The 15,835-nt window shown below is 35.6% G+C and overlaps 1 protein-coding gene across 1 annotated transcript; it reads left to right on the top strand.

Annotated features, from left to right (window-relative positions):
- Positions 1 to 2,494: 2,494 nt before the first annotated feature.
- On the top strand, positions 2,495 to 6,388 carry LOC18442363 (phosphatidylinositol 4-kinase gamma 4). Its single transcript, XM_006852582.4, has 2 exons — positions 2,495 to 4,755; positions 5,611 to 6,388. The coding sequence occupies exons 1-2, from the start codon at positions 3,385 to 3,387 to the stop codon at positions 5,986 to 5,988; spliced, it is 1,749 nt and encodes a 582-aa protein (XP_006852644.1). The 5' UTR covers positions 2,495 to 3,384; the 3' UTR covers positions 5,989 to 6,388.
- The last annotated feature ends 9,447 nt before the right edge of the window (positions 6,389 to 15,835 follow it).

Raw genomic sequence — 15,835 nt, forward strand, 5'->3', positions numbered from 1 at the left:
GGGTTACGAACTAGGTGCTCGCTATTGCTGTAGCCCGACACTAAAAAAATAGGGCTTGGGCCACAAACTGTAGCTCGATGCACACACTAAGGCCAGTGCCGACCCGGTTCTACCAGGCTCAATCCACTATTTTTGTTTTTTTTATTATTATTATTATGGCCCAAGCCGGCAATAGCTGGACTAGAGCCATGCTTGCCCGACCCAAGCCAGACCACTCGCGCCCTTATTAAAAACTTGGATTCCACGTTGGTCACACGTTATTCGAGTCAAACGCTGTGACCGCCCCCCTGCTTTCTCTCTCTATCACTATAAAAATACCACTCAATGCAATCCCTGTATTTATTTTGCTATTGCCACCCAAAAGATGGATTTCCATATTGTAGTTTTGGGCTTCTTATTTTTCTACCATTATTTAAGATGGGAATATCTGAAAATGGGTTCAAAATGTGGTCAGCTGTCTAAGCGGAATGGATGGGTCTGCACGTCATTCTCCGTTAACTGACGGCCGTTACAGCTTGCCAGAAGTCACGCCACTACAGTGATTTTGAACTATTACCAAACTACCACAGATTGGAATAATATATGAACCCGGTTTTTATGAGTCCCCGACTCATACTATTTTCATGCGTGGCCCCTTGACCACGGACCTTCGATCCAAATTTATAGTGATCTATAATCTACACTACGATGATCATGAATATATAAATAAAATATAATTAAATTAAATTTTAAAATATTTTATTACAATATTTTCCTATCCATCGGATATGAATCTTTAGTTGTGGATATTCGTCTTAAAGATTGGAGATGGGCGTTAGTGATTGTGCGGGCTAGTGAGTCCGTTGACCCACAAAGGGCTTTTTCATAAGGGAAAAGTTTATATAAAACCGAAGCTCTAAACAATCAAATTTGAATCTATCTCAAAAATTTCAATAGAAGGTGTTGTTTTGATGTTCAAATATCTTCAAATCGATCATCTTGATATCAAACTGGATGGATATGAGAAAAAAATGGATTTCAAGTTTTGAAAAATAGTGCATATTGTAACATGTTTTTTAATCTTCAATTTTCAAGTATTTCAAGTTTTCATACATATGTTGATTTATACTATTTTTGAAGCTTTAAACTTCATAAATAAATATAAAAATATATTTTAAAGACATTGCAAAGATTTCCAATATTAAAACCACATTCTCTATACTATTTGAAGGTAGGCTCTAATTTGATTGTTTAGAGGTTATCACTATCTTTAATCATTCGATATGAAATCTAATAGATTGAGAAATTCTACTTTGAACTATGTTCCTAATTAATCCCTATCCACCGGATTTTACATCCAATGGTTAATAATTTATTTAAGGATTGTATATGAGGCTATTTATCTTTCTTAAAAAGATGTTACAATTACTACTAGCCATTAGATGTTAAATTGATGGCTTGAAGCGTGAAAAAATATTTTTGAACTTTGAGTCCGGTCTCACAATGCCCAACTTAAAATTTATATTAAAGTAAATAGTTTCCATTTTGAATTTTGGGAAAATCATAATTCACCCGCTTGAGAAGAATGCATCTCTCTTCTTCACCAAGGTTGTTTTAGAGACAAATACTTTATAATTCATCTCTCTCTCCCTCCCTCTCTCTCTTTCCATTTTTTTTATGTCATATCAGATCCATTAATATAGAAATGTGGGCTTTTTAATAAATTTATTTTTAAAATAAAATTCAATTTTAATTTTAATTTTTTTGAAAATTAAAAATAATACTTTTATTAAAAAAACATTTAGATTATTAATTTCAATTATTTTTAAATAAACTATATATTTATATCTATTTTTAAAATAAATGCTTTATATTTCTAGACCGCATATTGTACAAAATGCAATCGAGCCAGCATGAAACAATTGTTCATGTCTTAAACTCGCACATCACGCAATTGGGTTTGTTCATGTCTTAAACACGCACATCACCCAATTGGGTTGCTTCGTAGAAATACTATAAAAGAGAATATCAACTCATTATTCATTTTCTTTGAAAAACCATTGTGATTATTGTCATCATTCTTGAAATCTAAGCCCTCCATCAAAGCCATTGATTGGACTGTGCTGATATCATGACCAATGAATTATGCATTTTGAAATACTGAGAAAGTGGTAGGGCAAGAACGTCATTTACTAAAAAGGGAAGGATCATCCGAACCTTTTCCTCCTATTTTTCATCCCGTCCTTGCATAAATATAAAACCAGAAAACCAGTTCTATCGAGGACCCGGTTTACCGTTCCCGTACTAACGCCGTTACATCCGACGTCCGTTTTGTTAAGGGCCGCAGCATATAAAAGGTAGTTAGCTCTAACAGCAACCCGGATCCGGATAGTTCCAGTAAATATCGGCGAGAAGACTGAGAACTCGATTCATCGCGCGTTAATCTGCTGAAGAATCGGCTTCTATTTCTATATCTGGTTCCCATTTAATCTCTCTTCTCGTGTCTTTTTCATTCGATTCTTCCTGTGGTAAGAATCCAATTTTCTCTCTCCTTCGTGAAATTTCTCTGTTTTTTTCCTGGTAAAATCGTGCATCTTTCATAGCTGTAACCTGTTTTTGCTTCTTCGTCCGAAACAAATCCTGTTTCTTTGTTTTTCGGCTTCTTTTTCTTTTAGGTTTTAGGATTACCAGAAGTCGTTGCAGTAAGGCCAGTTGGGGAACAATGCCTAATTTATCTTGACGTTTTGGGGTTTGTGGTGTTGATATCTCTGAATTGAGGTCCTTGATTTCTAGGGCAAGTCCTTCAAATTTTAGGGCTCAGGGCCTTAAAATTTTTAGGGCATGGTCCTTGGTTTTGAGGGTGGCGATTATTTGAATCTGATATTGAGGTTTGGTGTTTTGGTCTTCTGAATCGTGGTCGAGTTTCCATGATTTTGGGTCACTGAGATTGAGATTTTTAGGGCAAAGGTCCTGGAATTTTAGGGCCTTTTGTTCTTGAGATTTAGGGCAGCATTAGCCATTTGGTCATGCATTCTTGAGTTTTAGGTTTAGGGTTTGTAATCTGTAGGGGCGTTCTATTTGATGGGTTTGAAGGTTTAGGCCTTCTTCTTTCACAAGAATCTTCATCATATAGGGACGATTAGTTCCTAAGAATTTAGGGCAAGGCCCTCAAAAAATTTAGAGAGCATCGAGTCCTCAGAATCTGCAATGGATCTCAGGGTATAAGCATTTCTTTGCAGGTCAGTTCCTAAGTTCTTAGGCATAGGTGTCTGTGTGCTAATTTTTTAGAAAATGGGTTTTCTTTCTCAGGCCTTTCTTTAACTGTACATAACCAGAATTTCCTTGAGTTTTTAGCGTAGTTCCCTGTTAAAATTTATCTTTTGAGTTCTTGGATTTCTTCCAAAAATGTCCACATCTGGAGTGGTTCTAAGCCCCGTTCGTGAAGACCCAGTTTTCTTTGGTTCTTATTTCCATGGAAGGCCAATATCTTGCTCCAATGAATCGATCCTTATATACCTCACTGTATCTGGTTCCGTTATTCCTATGAGGGTTTTGGAGTCTGATTCCATAGCTTCAGTGAAATTAAGAATCCAGACCTGTAAAGGTTTTGTTGTCAATAAGCAAAAATTAGTTTTTGGGGGGCGAGAATTAGCTCGAAATGATTGTTTGGTTAAGGACTATGGAGTAACAGATGGTAAGATCCTTCATTTAGTCCTGAGACTATCGGATCTTCAACTTATAACAGTGCAAACAGCCTGTGGAAAAGAGTTTGAATTTCAGGTTGAAAAAAGTAGAAATGTGGGCTATCTAAAGCAACAAATTGCCCGAAAGGAGAAGGGTTTTGTTGATCTTTCAGAGCAAGAACTGGTTTGTAATGGCGAGAAGCTCGATGACCAAAGATTGGTTGATGATATATGCAAAGATCGTGAAGCTGTTATCCATTTGCTGGTTAGGAAATCTGCGAAGGTTAGGGCGAAACCAGTTGAGAAGGACTTTGAGATTTCGATCGTGGCTTTGGATTTAGAGAGAGAACAAAAGGAAGATTTGAATTTCACACGACGAAAGGAGTCAGAGATCCAGCCAATCGTTAGAAAGCCGCCTGATCCTAAGATCTCATTAGAACCTCTCACTGTAAATCCTAACATAAAACTATCCCATTTGCTCAAGGATTTGGTTGAATCAACAATTGCGGGCCTAGATAGAGGAAACAAGCCAATTCCATCATCTGAGGGATCGGGAGGTGCTTATTTCATGAGGGATATTTCCGGGGAAAACTATGCATCAGTTTTTAAGCCAATCGATGAGGAACCCATGGCTGTAAATAACCCAAGAGGTCTCCCTGTCTCTTTGGATGGAGAGGGATTGAAGAGAGGGACAAGAGTGGGAGAGGGGGCATTAAGGGAAGTTGCAGCTTACATTTTGGACCATTCAAGGGGCAAGGGCCGGAAAATTTGTGGGGAAGTATTGGGTTTTTCTGGGGTACCCCCCACGGTTATGGTGAGATGCTTGCATGAAGGGTTCAACCACCCTGAGGGGTATGATGGTAATTTGATGAGGAATATGAAGATTGGGTCCTTGCAGAGGTTTATGAAGAACTTTGGGAGCTGTGAGGATATGGGTCCGGGTGCTTTCCCTGTGGAAGATGTTCATAGGATCTCGGTTTTGGATATTAGGTTGGCGAATGCAGATCGCCATGCTGGGAATATATTGGTATGCAAGGAAGGAGGTCAGGTCGCACTTGTCCCAATTGATCATGGGTATTGCCTGCCTGAAAACGTAAGTTTACCAAATTATTTGTTTGAAATTGATTCGTTTATTTGTCATTCTTATTTTCACTGTCATTGTTGGTTCTATGTTGGTGATGCATTTGAGGCATGGCACATTTCCCTTTTTATTATTTGTGGCTTATATTTTATAGATTGAGCTGGGAGAAATTTTCCTTTTATTTTATAAGATCCTGTTTTCTTTTACGAGATCCTCATTTCCAATAATATATCTATTTGATATACTTTTTTTTCCTAATTGGTATCTACTTGTGACCTTGCTTGATAAATGTCTCTTTGAGATTATTTTCCATGAGAATTGCAGGCTTTGAGTTTTTAACAGACAGTGCATGTGCACTGTTTCTAAATAGTAACAATGCTCTTCTTGCTGCAAGAAAGTTGCAACTGCAAAAATGTGGTTCTCTTTTGAGAATAAAAATTATCAAAAAAAAAAAAATGTGGTGCCTAACGGCCTTTAAAAGGTTGAATTTAGAATTTGCTCTTTGGGAATGTAAGATATAATTCTGACTTTTCTTTGTCGTCCCTTTTGTCTCTTTTGATAAGCTTCTTTTATGTATATAAAATTTTGCTCAATTTTCTTCCTAGAACCTTCTGATTTATCCTTTCTGCAATATTGAAGATCTTCTTGATTTTTTCCCTGCTTGACATGTCAATCGGCATAATTGCCTGAGATTTTAATGGAGTCATACTTAGAATTCACCCTAAATCATAAATTCATATTTATTTTTGGGGACACATACATTGCATTTTCCCTGCCTCAGAGTATCTTTCGCTGCCTCAGAGTATCTTTTAAAGCAAGATGAGATCACTTTGTTGTGCTAAAAATTCTTGAATTTGATTGTTTCAGTTTGAGGACTGCACTTTCGACTGGCTCTACTGGCCACAAGCTCATCAGCCCTTCAGCCCAGAAACCCTTGAATACATATCATCTCTTGATGCGGAGCATGATATAGAGCTGCTTAGAAGTTACGGGTGGGAGCTACCTCCCCAATGTGCTCGTGTGCTCCACATCTCCACCATGCTCCTAAAGAAGGGAGCCCAAAGGGGCCTTTCCCCTTTTGCTATAGGGAGCATCATGTGTAGAGAGACCCTTAACAAAGAGTCGGTAATTGAAAGCATAGTTCAAGAGGCCCAAGAGGCTTTGCTTCCATGTACGAGTGAGTCCACCTTCCTTGAAACCATTTCGAATGTCATGGATCGTTACCTTGACGAGCTTAACAAGTGAAAGATTACCCCCTCTCTCTGTCTCTCCACCTTCCTTCTGGTGAAAAAGCCAGTATTACGTATATAATATGCATATGGGTATATATACCTATGTATCTGTGTATGAATTAATGTATGTATGTATTTGATGGCTGCTTGAACTGGCCCCCCCTCTATATGTGTTCATAGTTCATCATTTCGTGTTAAAAGTCCAAATGAGGTGAGAGGTTCTTGGACTACAGACTGCAGCATTGCTTTCTATTTGTTTCATTCCATTTTATTTTTTATATTTTATCTGCAATGTATCTTAAGACGTTCAGCAGCCAGAGAGTTTCTATAAGTATCCCATTTATTTGATGGGATTCAAGACATAATATCTGGAATAACTATGTTCTATTTTATTATATATTTATGCTTGTGGATATCTTGGAGTGAGCATGGACAGTTATTCATTATTGTAATGTCATTTGGTGGGTCAAGACTCAGGAGCTGCCTAGCTTCTGTTTATCTTATGGGGCTTTACAGCTGTGTAGGAATGAGTAACGTACGACCTTTGTTACATAGGTACGTATAGGTGTGTCGGCTTCTGACATATATACGAGTTTCAGAATTACTAATATAAAAATTTGCATTTCAGACAAGATATCCTAAACACCATGTAAAAGAGGCGATGGGATTTTAGTTCACAAGTACATTTACATCTAGATTTTGAGGAGAAAGATCAGGAAGTGTCGTTTTTGGAAGTATGTCAAACACAAGTTTTGTATCTTTGGTGTGTCTGACATGACAAAAAGCTATAAACATGCAGGTCCATGTCACAGTGTGTATGGCAATGGCAAGCATTTTCAATAGCAAGTATCAGAGGTGTATATTAGGGTTCCCATTATATGGCAATGACAAGTATTTGCTGGAGTATCATAGAGCTGTATATTATGACTCATTGTTTCTTCTGGGTAGGGCAGCTTGGTTGGGAATATGTAAACCTCCTGGCAGTTTGGAAGGAGTTTATGGACACAAAATGCTCTTACCATATATTATGAATAGTGGTATTTCTTTGCCAAATATAAGCAGCAAGATGATTTGTGCCTTTGACAAATGTTGACCCTATCTTATGGTTTTACCGAAAACGAATGGGAAATTAGAGCTGCGGCGGTTTGGATGCCTCCTAAACATTGAATCTGCGTCCAAAGGGGTACCAAGAAGCCCTGAACTATTATAATTTTATTAGAGATGTTTCCGTCGTTACAGATTTGCTATGCCCTTGACAATATGTATCCTTGGGACCAAAAAGGCATCCTCAAGAAGTTCTAGGAATAGAGCCGTTGTGAGGGGTGAAAACAAGGGCCAACAACCATGTTTGGGTTTTAATATACTGTCCAATGGTTTAAGAAACGGATCGGTGACTTTGATCGGGCTTCCAAAAAACCGATCCGGATCGGCGATCCGGATCGGGAATCGGGTGAATCGGTCAGAATAAAGTTTCAAAAAAATCCGAAAAAATTATTAAAATTCATTATAAATATTGTTTTTTAGGAATTCAATAAGAAATGAAGGTACTCCATTAAGAATTTTCATGTTTTTGAATGAATATGCGAATATTGATATGTTCTTTCCCTGCATGAACCGCCATTCAGCATTTAATTTACATCACACAAAAGGATAAACATATAATTATCATGGAATAAGTATATCAACATATATGGACTACAATAAAGCATAAAATTAGTAACATATGATCTAAAAATAAAATGATAGACGACGTTATTGTTCTTCTTGGTCACGCTGGTGCCATTGATTGAATTCGTTTAACAATTCATTGATTCGATCTAAAAACGAATCATCGATATTAGCAGGCGTCTGACTATTCTCAAATCCCTGAGTGTTAGTGTTTTGTTGTGTTCCCAATCTAAAATCCCTTAAGATTGTCCATCCTTTATGCTCACCTGCATTGTCGTGCTCATCCCTACACTGTTGCTGTTGGGACTCGATATGTGAATAATATGGTTGGGATAGGGTGGCCTCAGAATCATCCTCTCTCTCATTTTCCCTTTGAATAATATGGATTAAAAAAAAAAAAAACAAATTTTCAAAAAAATCGATCATGGATTAAAAAAAAAAATCACAAATTTTCAAAAAATTCTATCATGGATTACAAAAACAAATTCGATCATGGTTTAAAAAAAAAAAATCACAAATTTTCAAAAAATTCAATCATGGATTACAAAAAATTCGATCATGGATTACATAAAATTCGATCATGGATTACATAAAATTCGATCATGGATTACATAAAAAAACAAACATAAGAAAACAAAAAATTTAATCGTGGATTACAAAAAAAGAAAAAAACAATTCAATCGTGGATTACAAAAAATTCAATCATGGATTACAAAAAACTCTATTATGGGTTACAAAAAAAGCAAAAAACAAAAAATTCAATCATGGATTACAAAAAAAAAAACAAACATTTCGATCATGGATTACAAAAAAAAATCAAACATTTCGATCATGTATTACAAAACATTCGATCATGATTACAAAAAATTCTATCATGGGTTACAAAAAAAAAACAAAAAACAAAAAATTCTATCATGGATTACAAGGAAAAAAAACAAACATTTCGATCATGGATTACAAAAAATTCGATCATGGATTACAAAAAATTCTATCATGGGTTACAAAAAAACAAAAAATTCGATCATGGATTACAAAAAAACAAAAACAATTTGATCATGGATTACAAAAAAATCGATCAAGTATTACAAAAAAATCTATCATGGATTACAAAAAAAAAAAAAAAACCGTACGGACTCGCCGATTCACTGTTCCGACTCGCCGATTCCGTACAGTGAATCGGCGAGTCACTGTACAGAATCGTTCGGTTCTCTAGAACCGGACGATTTCTGATTTTTCAGCCGATTCGATCCACTTTTGCGATTTCCGAGTCGAACCGGGCGAGTCCGGTTCGACTTGGCGTTTTTTAAAACACTGATACTGTCACATCATAATAGTACGTGGTAGGGGTAAAAACATCATTTACGAAAAAAATTGGGGATTTTGGTGTAGCTGAAATATATACAATTGCATGGGATATAATTGATAATTTCCTAAAACTCATTTGGAAATTTGTGTTTAAAAACATTTAACAAAAATTAAAGGGTGAGGTTTGTATATTAAAGGGTAAGGTTTGTATAAGGTGTCAACCTTAAACAACCATGCAAGGTGCACCTCAAAATCCGTTAAAAGGTGTATTTTCGGTGCTTAAACTCTTATTATTGCTCTAAAGATCTATTTTTCACCTCTATTATGAAATTAACTAAAAAAATGGTGTAGATTTAGCATACCGATGAATACTCTAAAATCGTAATAAGAGACGGCCTAGATAATGTGTTACACGATGTACTATTTTTAATAATTGAAAATTCAATGTTTATTTTATATCCATACATATCGAGATTGAGATGATCAATTGGAAGATTTTCTAATGCGGAAATTTCCCAAGTTTTTGAGGTGGACCTTACTTGTAGGGTATAAGGTTGACGTTTCCCAAAATTAAATACTTCTCCACATTGAAAGAAGAATTTTCGAACACTTGTTGTTCCCTGCAAAAAAAAAGAAAAGGAAAAAAAAAATCTAATAACTCCCTCTTTCCCTATTTCCTTATTTTCTCTCTTTTTTAAAAGCTTACTAATTGTTTTTTAGGTTTCTTGGCTCTCCTCATGATAAACTCCTAATTTAATTAATTTATTTATATTTCTTCGGGATGATCCTGATTGATCAAGATTGATGATTTGGCACTCCGACTCGGATCTAGAGGCCAATACAAGTGCACAAATACTACGAGATCAACGGAGGATTGTGTAAATTATCTCGCCAATACTAATAATCCATCCAAGGAGAGGATCGTGTAAAGCAGGAAACTATCTTGCCAATACAAATTGCACAAATACCACGAGATCTAAAGCACTCTTTTGCACACACCCCTGCATGCGTTATCTCCCTTTAGGTCTTAAATACAAGTGAAGAAAATGATATCCTCATATTCAAACATGATTTCCTTCACTTCATTTTTTGATATTGGATAAATAACCCACTACTTCTCTCTAAATATATGACAAAAATCACTTTCTAAAACTCTATAGTTCAAAAGAGATATTATTTTTAAATAATATCTAGTATTTTCCACAGCAAAATAAAACAAAGCAAACTATAGTAGCTTCTTCATCTTTGGAGCTTTATAGTAGTAGTTAGTCATCAGGTTTTTATGATAGAGGTGGAGGAATCAGAGCTTAATTTCTTACGAAACGAATTAACACCCCAATCTTTCATCTTGTTATCATTATATAAACCAATGTGACTTTATTGTTCCATTTTATTTTAATTTTGGCTCCCGACATAACTTATTATTATTAGAGTAGTGATCCTATGAGACCCTTCCACATCTATGTGAGTATAAGGTTGACGTTTTCCAAAATTAAATACTTCTCCACATTGAAAGAAGAATACTCGAACACTTGTTGCTGCTTGCAAAAAGAAAAAAAAAGGAAAAAAAAATCTAATAACTCCCTCTTTCCCTATTTCCTTATTTTCTCTCTTTTTTAAAAACTTACTAATTGTTTTTTAGGTTTCTTGGCTCTCCTCATGATAAACTCCTATTTTAATTAATTTATTTATATTTCTTCTGGATGATCCTCATTGATTAGGATTGATGATTTGGCACTCCGACTCGGATCTAGAGGCCAATACAAGTGCACAAATACTGCGAGATCAACGGAGGATTGTGTAAATTATCTAGCCAATACTAATAGTCCATCCAAGTAGAGGATCGTATAAAGTAGTAAACTATCTTGCCAATACAAATTACACAAATACCACGAGATCTAGAGCTCTCTTGCACACACCCCTGTATGCTTTATCTCCCTTTAGGTCTTAAATACAAGTGAAGACAATGATATCCTCATATTCAAGCACGATTTCCTTCACTTCATTTTTTGATATTGGATAAATAACCCACTACTTCTCTCTACATATATGAAAAAAATCACTTTCCAAAACTCGATAGTTCAAAAGAGATATTATTTTTAAATAATACCTAGTATTTTCCACAGCAAAATAAAACAAAGCAAACTATGGTAGCCTCTTCATCTTTGGAGCTTTGTAGTAGTAGTTAGTCATCAGGTTTTTATGATAGAGGTGAAGGAATCAGAGCTTAATTTCTTACAAAACGAATTAACACCCCAAACTTTCATCTTATTATCATTATATAAACCAATGTGACTTTATTGTTTCCCTTTTATTTTAATTTGGGCTCCCGACATAACTTATTATTATTAGAGTAGTGATCCTATGAGACCCTTCCACATCTATGTGAGTATAAGGTTTACGTTTTCTAAAATTAAATACTTCTCCACATTGAAAGAAGAATACTCGAACACTTGTTACTCCTTGCAATAAAAAAGAAAAGGAAAAAAAAATCTAATAACTCCTCTTTCCCTATTTCCTTATTTCTCGCTTTGTTAAAAGCTTACTAATTGTTTTTTATGTTTCTTGACTCTCCTCATGATAAACTCCTATTTTAATTAATTTATTTATATTTCTTCTGGATGATCCTAATTGATCAGGATTGATGATTTGGCACTTCGACTCGGATATAGAGGCCAATACAAGTGCACAAATACTGCGAGATCAACAGAGGATTTTGTAAATTATGTCCGCAATACTAATAGTCCATCTAAGGAGAGGATTGTGTAAAGCAATAAATTATCTTTACAATGCAAATTGCACAAATACCACGAGATCTAGAGCTCTCTGGCACACACCCCTGCATGCTTTATCTCCCTTTAGGTCTTAAATACAAGTGAAGACAATGATATCCTCATATTCAAGCATGATTTCCTTCACTTCATTTTTTGATATTGGATAAATAACCCACTACTTCTTTCTACATATATGATAAAAATCACTTTCCAAAACTCTATAGTTCAAAAGAGATATTATTTTTAAATAATACCTAGTATTTTCCACAGCAAAATAAGACAAAGCGAACTATTGTAGCCTCTTCATCTTTGGAGCTTTGTAGTACTAGTTAGTCATCAGGTTTTTATGATAGAGGTGAAGGAATCATAGCTTAATTTCTTACAAAACGAATGAACACCCCAAACTTTCATCTTGTTGTCATTATATAAACCAATGTGACTTTATTGTTTCCCTTTTATTTTAATTTGGGCTCCCGACATAACTTATTATTATTAGAGTAGTGATCCTATGAGACCCTTCCACATCTATGTGAGTTTAAGGTTTACGTTTTCCAAAATTAAATACTTCTCCGCATTGAAAGAAGAATACTCGAACACTTGTTGCTCCTTGCAATAAAAAAGAAAAGGAAAAAAAAATCGAATAACTCCCTCTTTCACTATTTCTTTATTTTCTCTCTTTGTTAAAAGCTTACTAATTGTTTTTTAGATTTCTTGGCTCTCCTCATGATAAACTCCTATTTTAATTAATTTATTTATATTTCTTCTGGATGATCTGGCACTCCGACTCGGATCTAGCGGCCAATACAAGTGCACAAATACTGCGAGATCAACGGAGGATTTTGTAAATTATCTCAGCAATATTAATAGTCCATCTAAGGAGAGGATCGTGTAAAGCAGTAAACTATCTTTCCAATAAAAATTGCACAAATACTACGAGATTTAGAGCTCTCTAGCACACACCCCTGCATGCTTTATCTCCCTTTAGGTCTTAAATACAAGTGAAGACAATGATATCTTCATATTCAAGCATGATTTCCTTCACTTCAATTTTTGATATTGGATAAATAACCCACTACTTCTCTCTACATATATGACAAAAATCACTTTCCAAAACTCTATAGTTCAAAAGAGATATTATTTTTAAATAATACCTAATATTTTCCACAGCAAAATAAAACAAAGCAAACTATGGTAGCCTCTTCATCTTTGGAGCTTTGTAGTAGTAGTTAGTCATCAAGTTTTTATGATAGAGGTGAAGGAATCAGAGCTTAATTTTTTACAAAAAGAATTGACACCCCAAACTTTCATCTTGTTATCATTATATAAACCAATGTGACTTTATTGTTTCCCTTTTATTTTAATTTGGGCTCCTTACATAACTTATTATTATTAGAGTAGTGATCTTATGAGACCCTTCCACATCTATATGAGTAGGATCCCAAATGATCACCATCAAATTTGGTATAGATCTCTAGAAAAATCAAGCCTCACACCTATGTAATAACTTTTTTAAAAATCTATACCAAATTTAATGGTGATCTTTTGTGATCCTACTAATACAGATATCGGAGAGTCTCATATTGTTTTTTTTCTTATTATTATTATTATTATTATTATTATTTGAGTAATAACTTCATATTATCCATTCCATCAACAAAGTTACACAGGTTATACAAGAGAGAAACACGACAAGTATTACAGCGAAGTAAGAACCAAGTGGGGCAAAGAAGCACCCTGAAGAAGGGTTCTAGATTCAGCTTCATTCGCAGTGGAAGGTGGAAGGGGATCGTGAAAGAAAATATAAGTCTGCTTTCAGAATTCGAGATGTACCAAATTATAGGTCTGCTTTCAGAAGGGGGGTTTTGGGGTGAAAGTATTTGGCATAACCTAATGGAAGTGTGCCAAATTAAATAGCCATCCCCATAAATGAGGAATTGAAGAACAATGGAGGAAGATTTGATTAATATTTTGTTCACCCCTTTTACAAAACATTTGGCAGAATCTTTCTCCTCATACAAAGATTATCCAAAGTTAGGATGCAGCCATGATGGGCTAGCCAAATAAAGGCCTGAACTTTGTGGGAATTTGCAGGGACCACATGGAACTAAGCCACTCGAAATATGTCATTTTAGAGTAACCTGTAAGAGATCTTACAGAGAAAAGGCCTTCAGGAGTTAATTCCCATACAATGATATCGCTTATGCTGGAGGGAAATTGACTTGAGAGAGTAATTCCATCAATAAGTTAAGTTAAACTCATGAGAGACTTGATCGTTAAACCTCGTGTATCAACAAGAAACATCCCAAACCAGATGGTCATTGTGGCAGGAGAAGATATTAGAAACCATGGCCTCTGGCCTTACTTTAGAAAACAGATTTATGGAATTGGTTTTTGAGAGTGGAACCACCAATCCACCTATCGAATCAAAATCTAGTATCAATTACATCTCCAATCAAGGTTCCGCAATTTCTCAAGAAAATACCCTTATTTCTAACTATATTCCTCCAAATGAAGGACATATGGACTTGGGAAGAAGGGCTCTTAATGAGAGAAGCTCTCAAGTTAGACCCATATTTGCCACCACCATTTGGTTAATAAGGCCGTATTCAGGCATTTCAACTTTCTGACTTTAAGGCCTCCATGCTGTTTTGGGGCTGTAATTGTATCCCATTTAAGAAGATTTTAGTTTTCCCTTCTAAGTTGCCCCATAGGAAATCTCGCAAAGTTTTTTAAGATTTTTGGTAGTCTGTGAAGGCATGCAAAAAGGGACATAAAGTAGATGGGGAGGTTGGCAAGAGAGTACTTAAATTCTCCCTAGAGATAAGTATATGGTCTTCCATCCAGCTGGTTTGATATGAAATCTCTTTATTACAGGATCCCAAATAGGCCTTGGGGGGGGCCATCCCAAATATTTGCAAGGCAGCTTACCTATGCCACACCCAATAATCTTAGCTAGCTTCATAATTCTTTGATTGGTACATAAAATTCGGCAGAGCGTTGATTTTGGCATATTATTCTTCATACCTGAAACCAACTCAAAGTAAAGAAGAGCCTGCATTTGAGATTCATGAGCATCACAGAATATGGACTGTGTCATCAACCTAGAGAAGATGGGTAATAAGGGGGCTATTGCCAGATATTTTAAAACCCGAGAGAAGGCCTTCCTGATTGACTGAAGAAAGAATTTGGTTAAGAAATTCACTAGAGGGTCTCCCTGGCGGATGTCTCGAAGTAGCTCTAAAGTAACTAGAGGTCATACCATTTATGAGAATCGAAAAATGTGGAAGGATAACAACCATGTATCCAACTCTCCATCTTGATCTAAACCCCATTAGACTCATTATATCAGACAATAGCTCCTAATCAAAACAGTCGTACAGAAAATTTCCTTCTTCCTTGAGTGAATGCATGGGACCCACCTCTATCGACTCATTTAAATAACTGAGTTTGCACACGATCTCAGACGGATCAGACTCCTATTAGTTTGGTCAGTCTCGAATTCGCGTGTAGACACTCTGAGGCTTTTATTTTTCGATAAATAATTTTGATATGCTCAAAACATTATGTAGTAAATTGCTATACTTACAGCACATATAGCATCTAAAGCTCAGCTAATGAAAAAGAAAGTTCGCGTCACAAGATCAGTCTGAACGAGCGTTTAAAAAATCGCCGAGTCGAACCGGACTCGCCCGGTTCGACTCGGAATTCACAAAAATGGACCGGATCGTTTTAAAAACCGGACGATTCCGCACAGTGACTCGCCGATTCCGGTACGGAATCGGCGAGTCCGTGAAGAACACGGGTTGCACAGTGTTCTTCACGGATTCTTTCAAATTTGTCATTTTTTTATCATTTTTTTTGTTTTTTTTGGCATGTGATCAGATTTACAGGCTGTAAACAGCTTTATTCAGCTTTTTCAAGAATTAAATGGTGGAAAAATTGGTTGTTTTTGGATCACGAAAATTTCGGGGTTTAGGGTTTCCGCCTTTTCTGAAATTTCATGCCAAATAGGGCATGAATCTTTCAAAATTTGTAGGCATTTTGATCTTAAAGCTGTGAATCAAAACCTTTTGTTACTAATTTGTGATAATCATTGAGAAAAACAGAGTTTTT

The sequence above is a fragment of the Amborella trichopoda genome, chromosome 1 (genome assembly GCF_054954075.1).
Source record: "Amborella trichopoda isolate Santa Cruz 75 chromosome 1, AtrichopodaSantaCruz75HAP2 v2.0, whole genome shotgun sequence".
Lineage (NCBI taxonomy): Eukaryota > Viridiplantae > Streptophyta > Magnoliopsida > Amborellales > Amborellaceae > Amborella > Amborella trichopoda.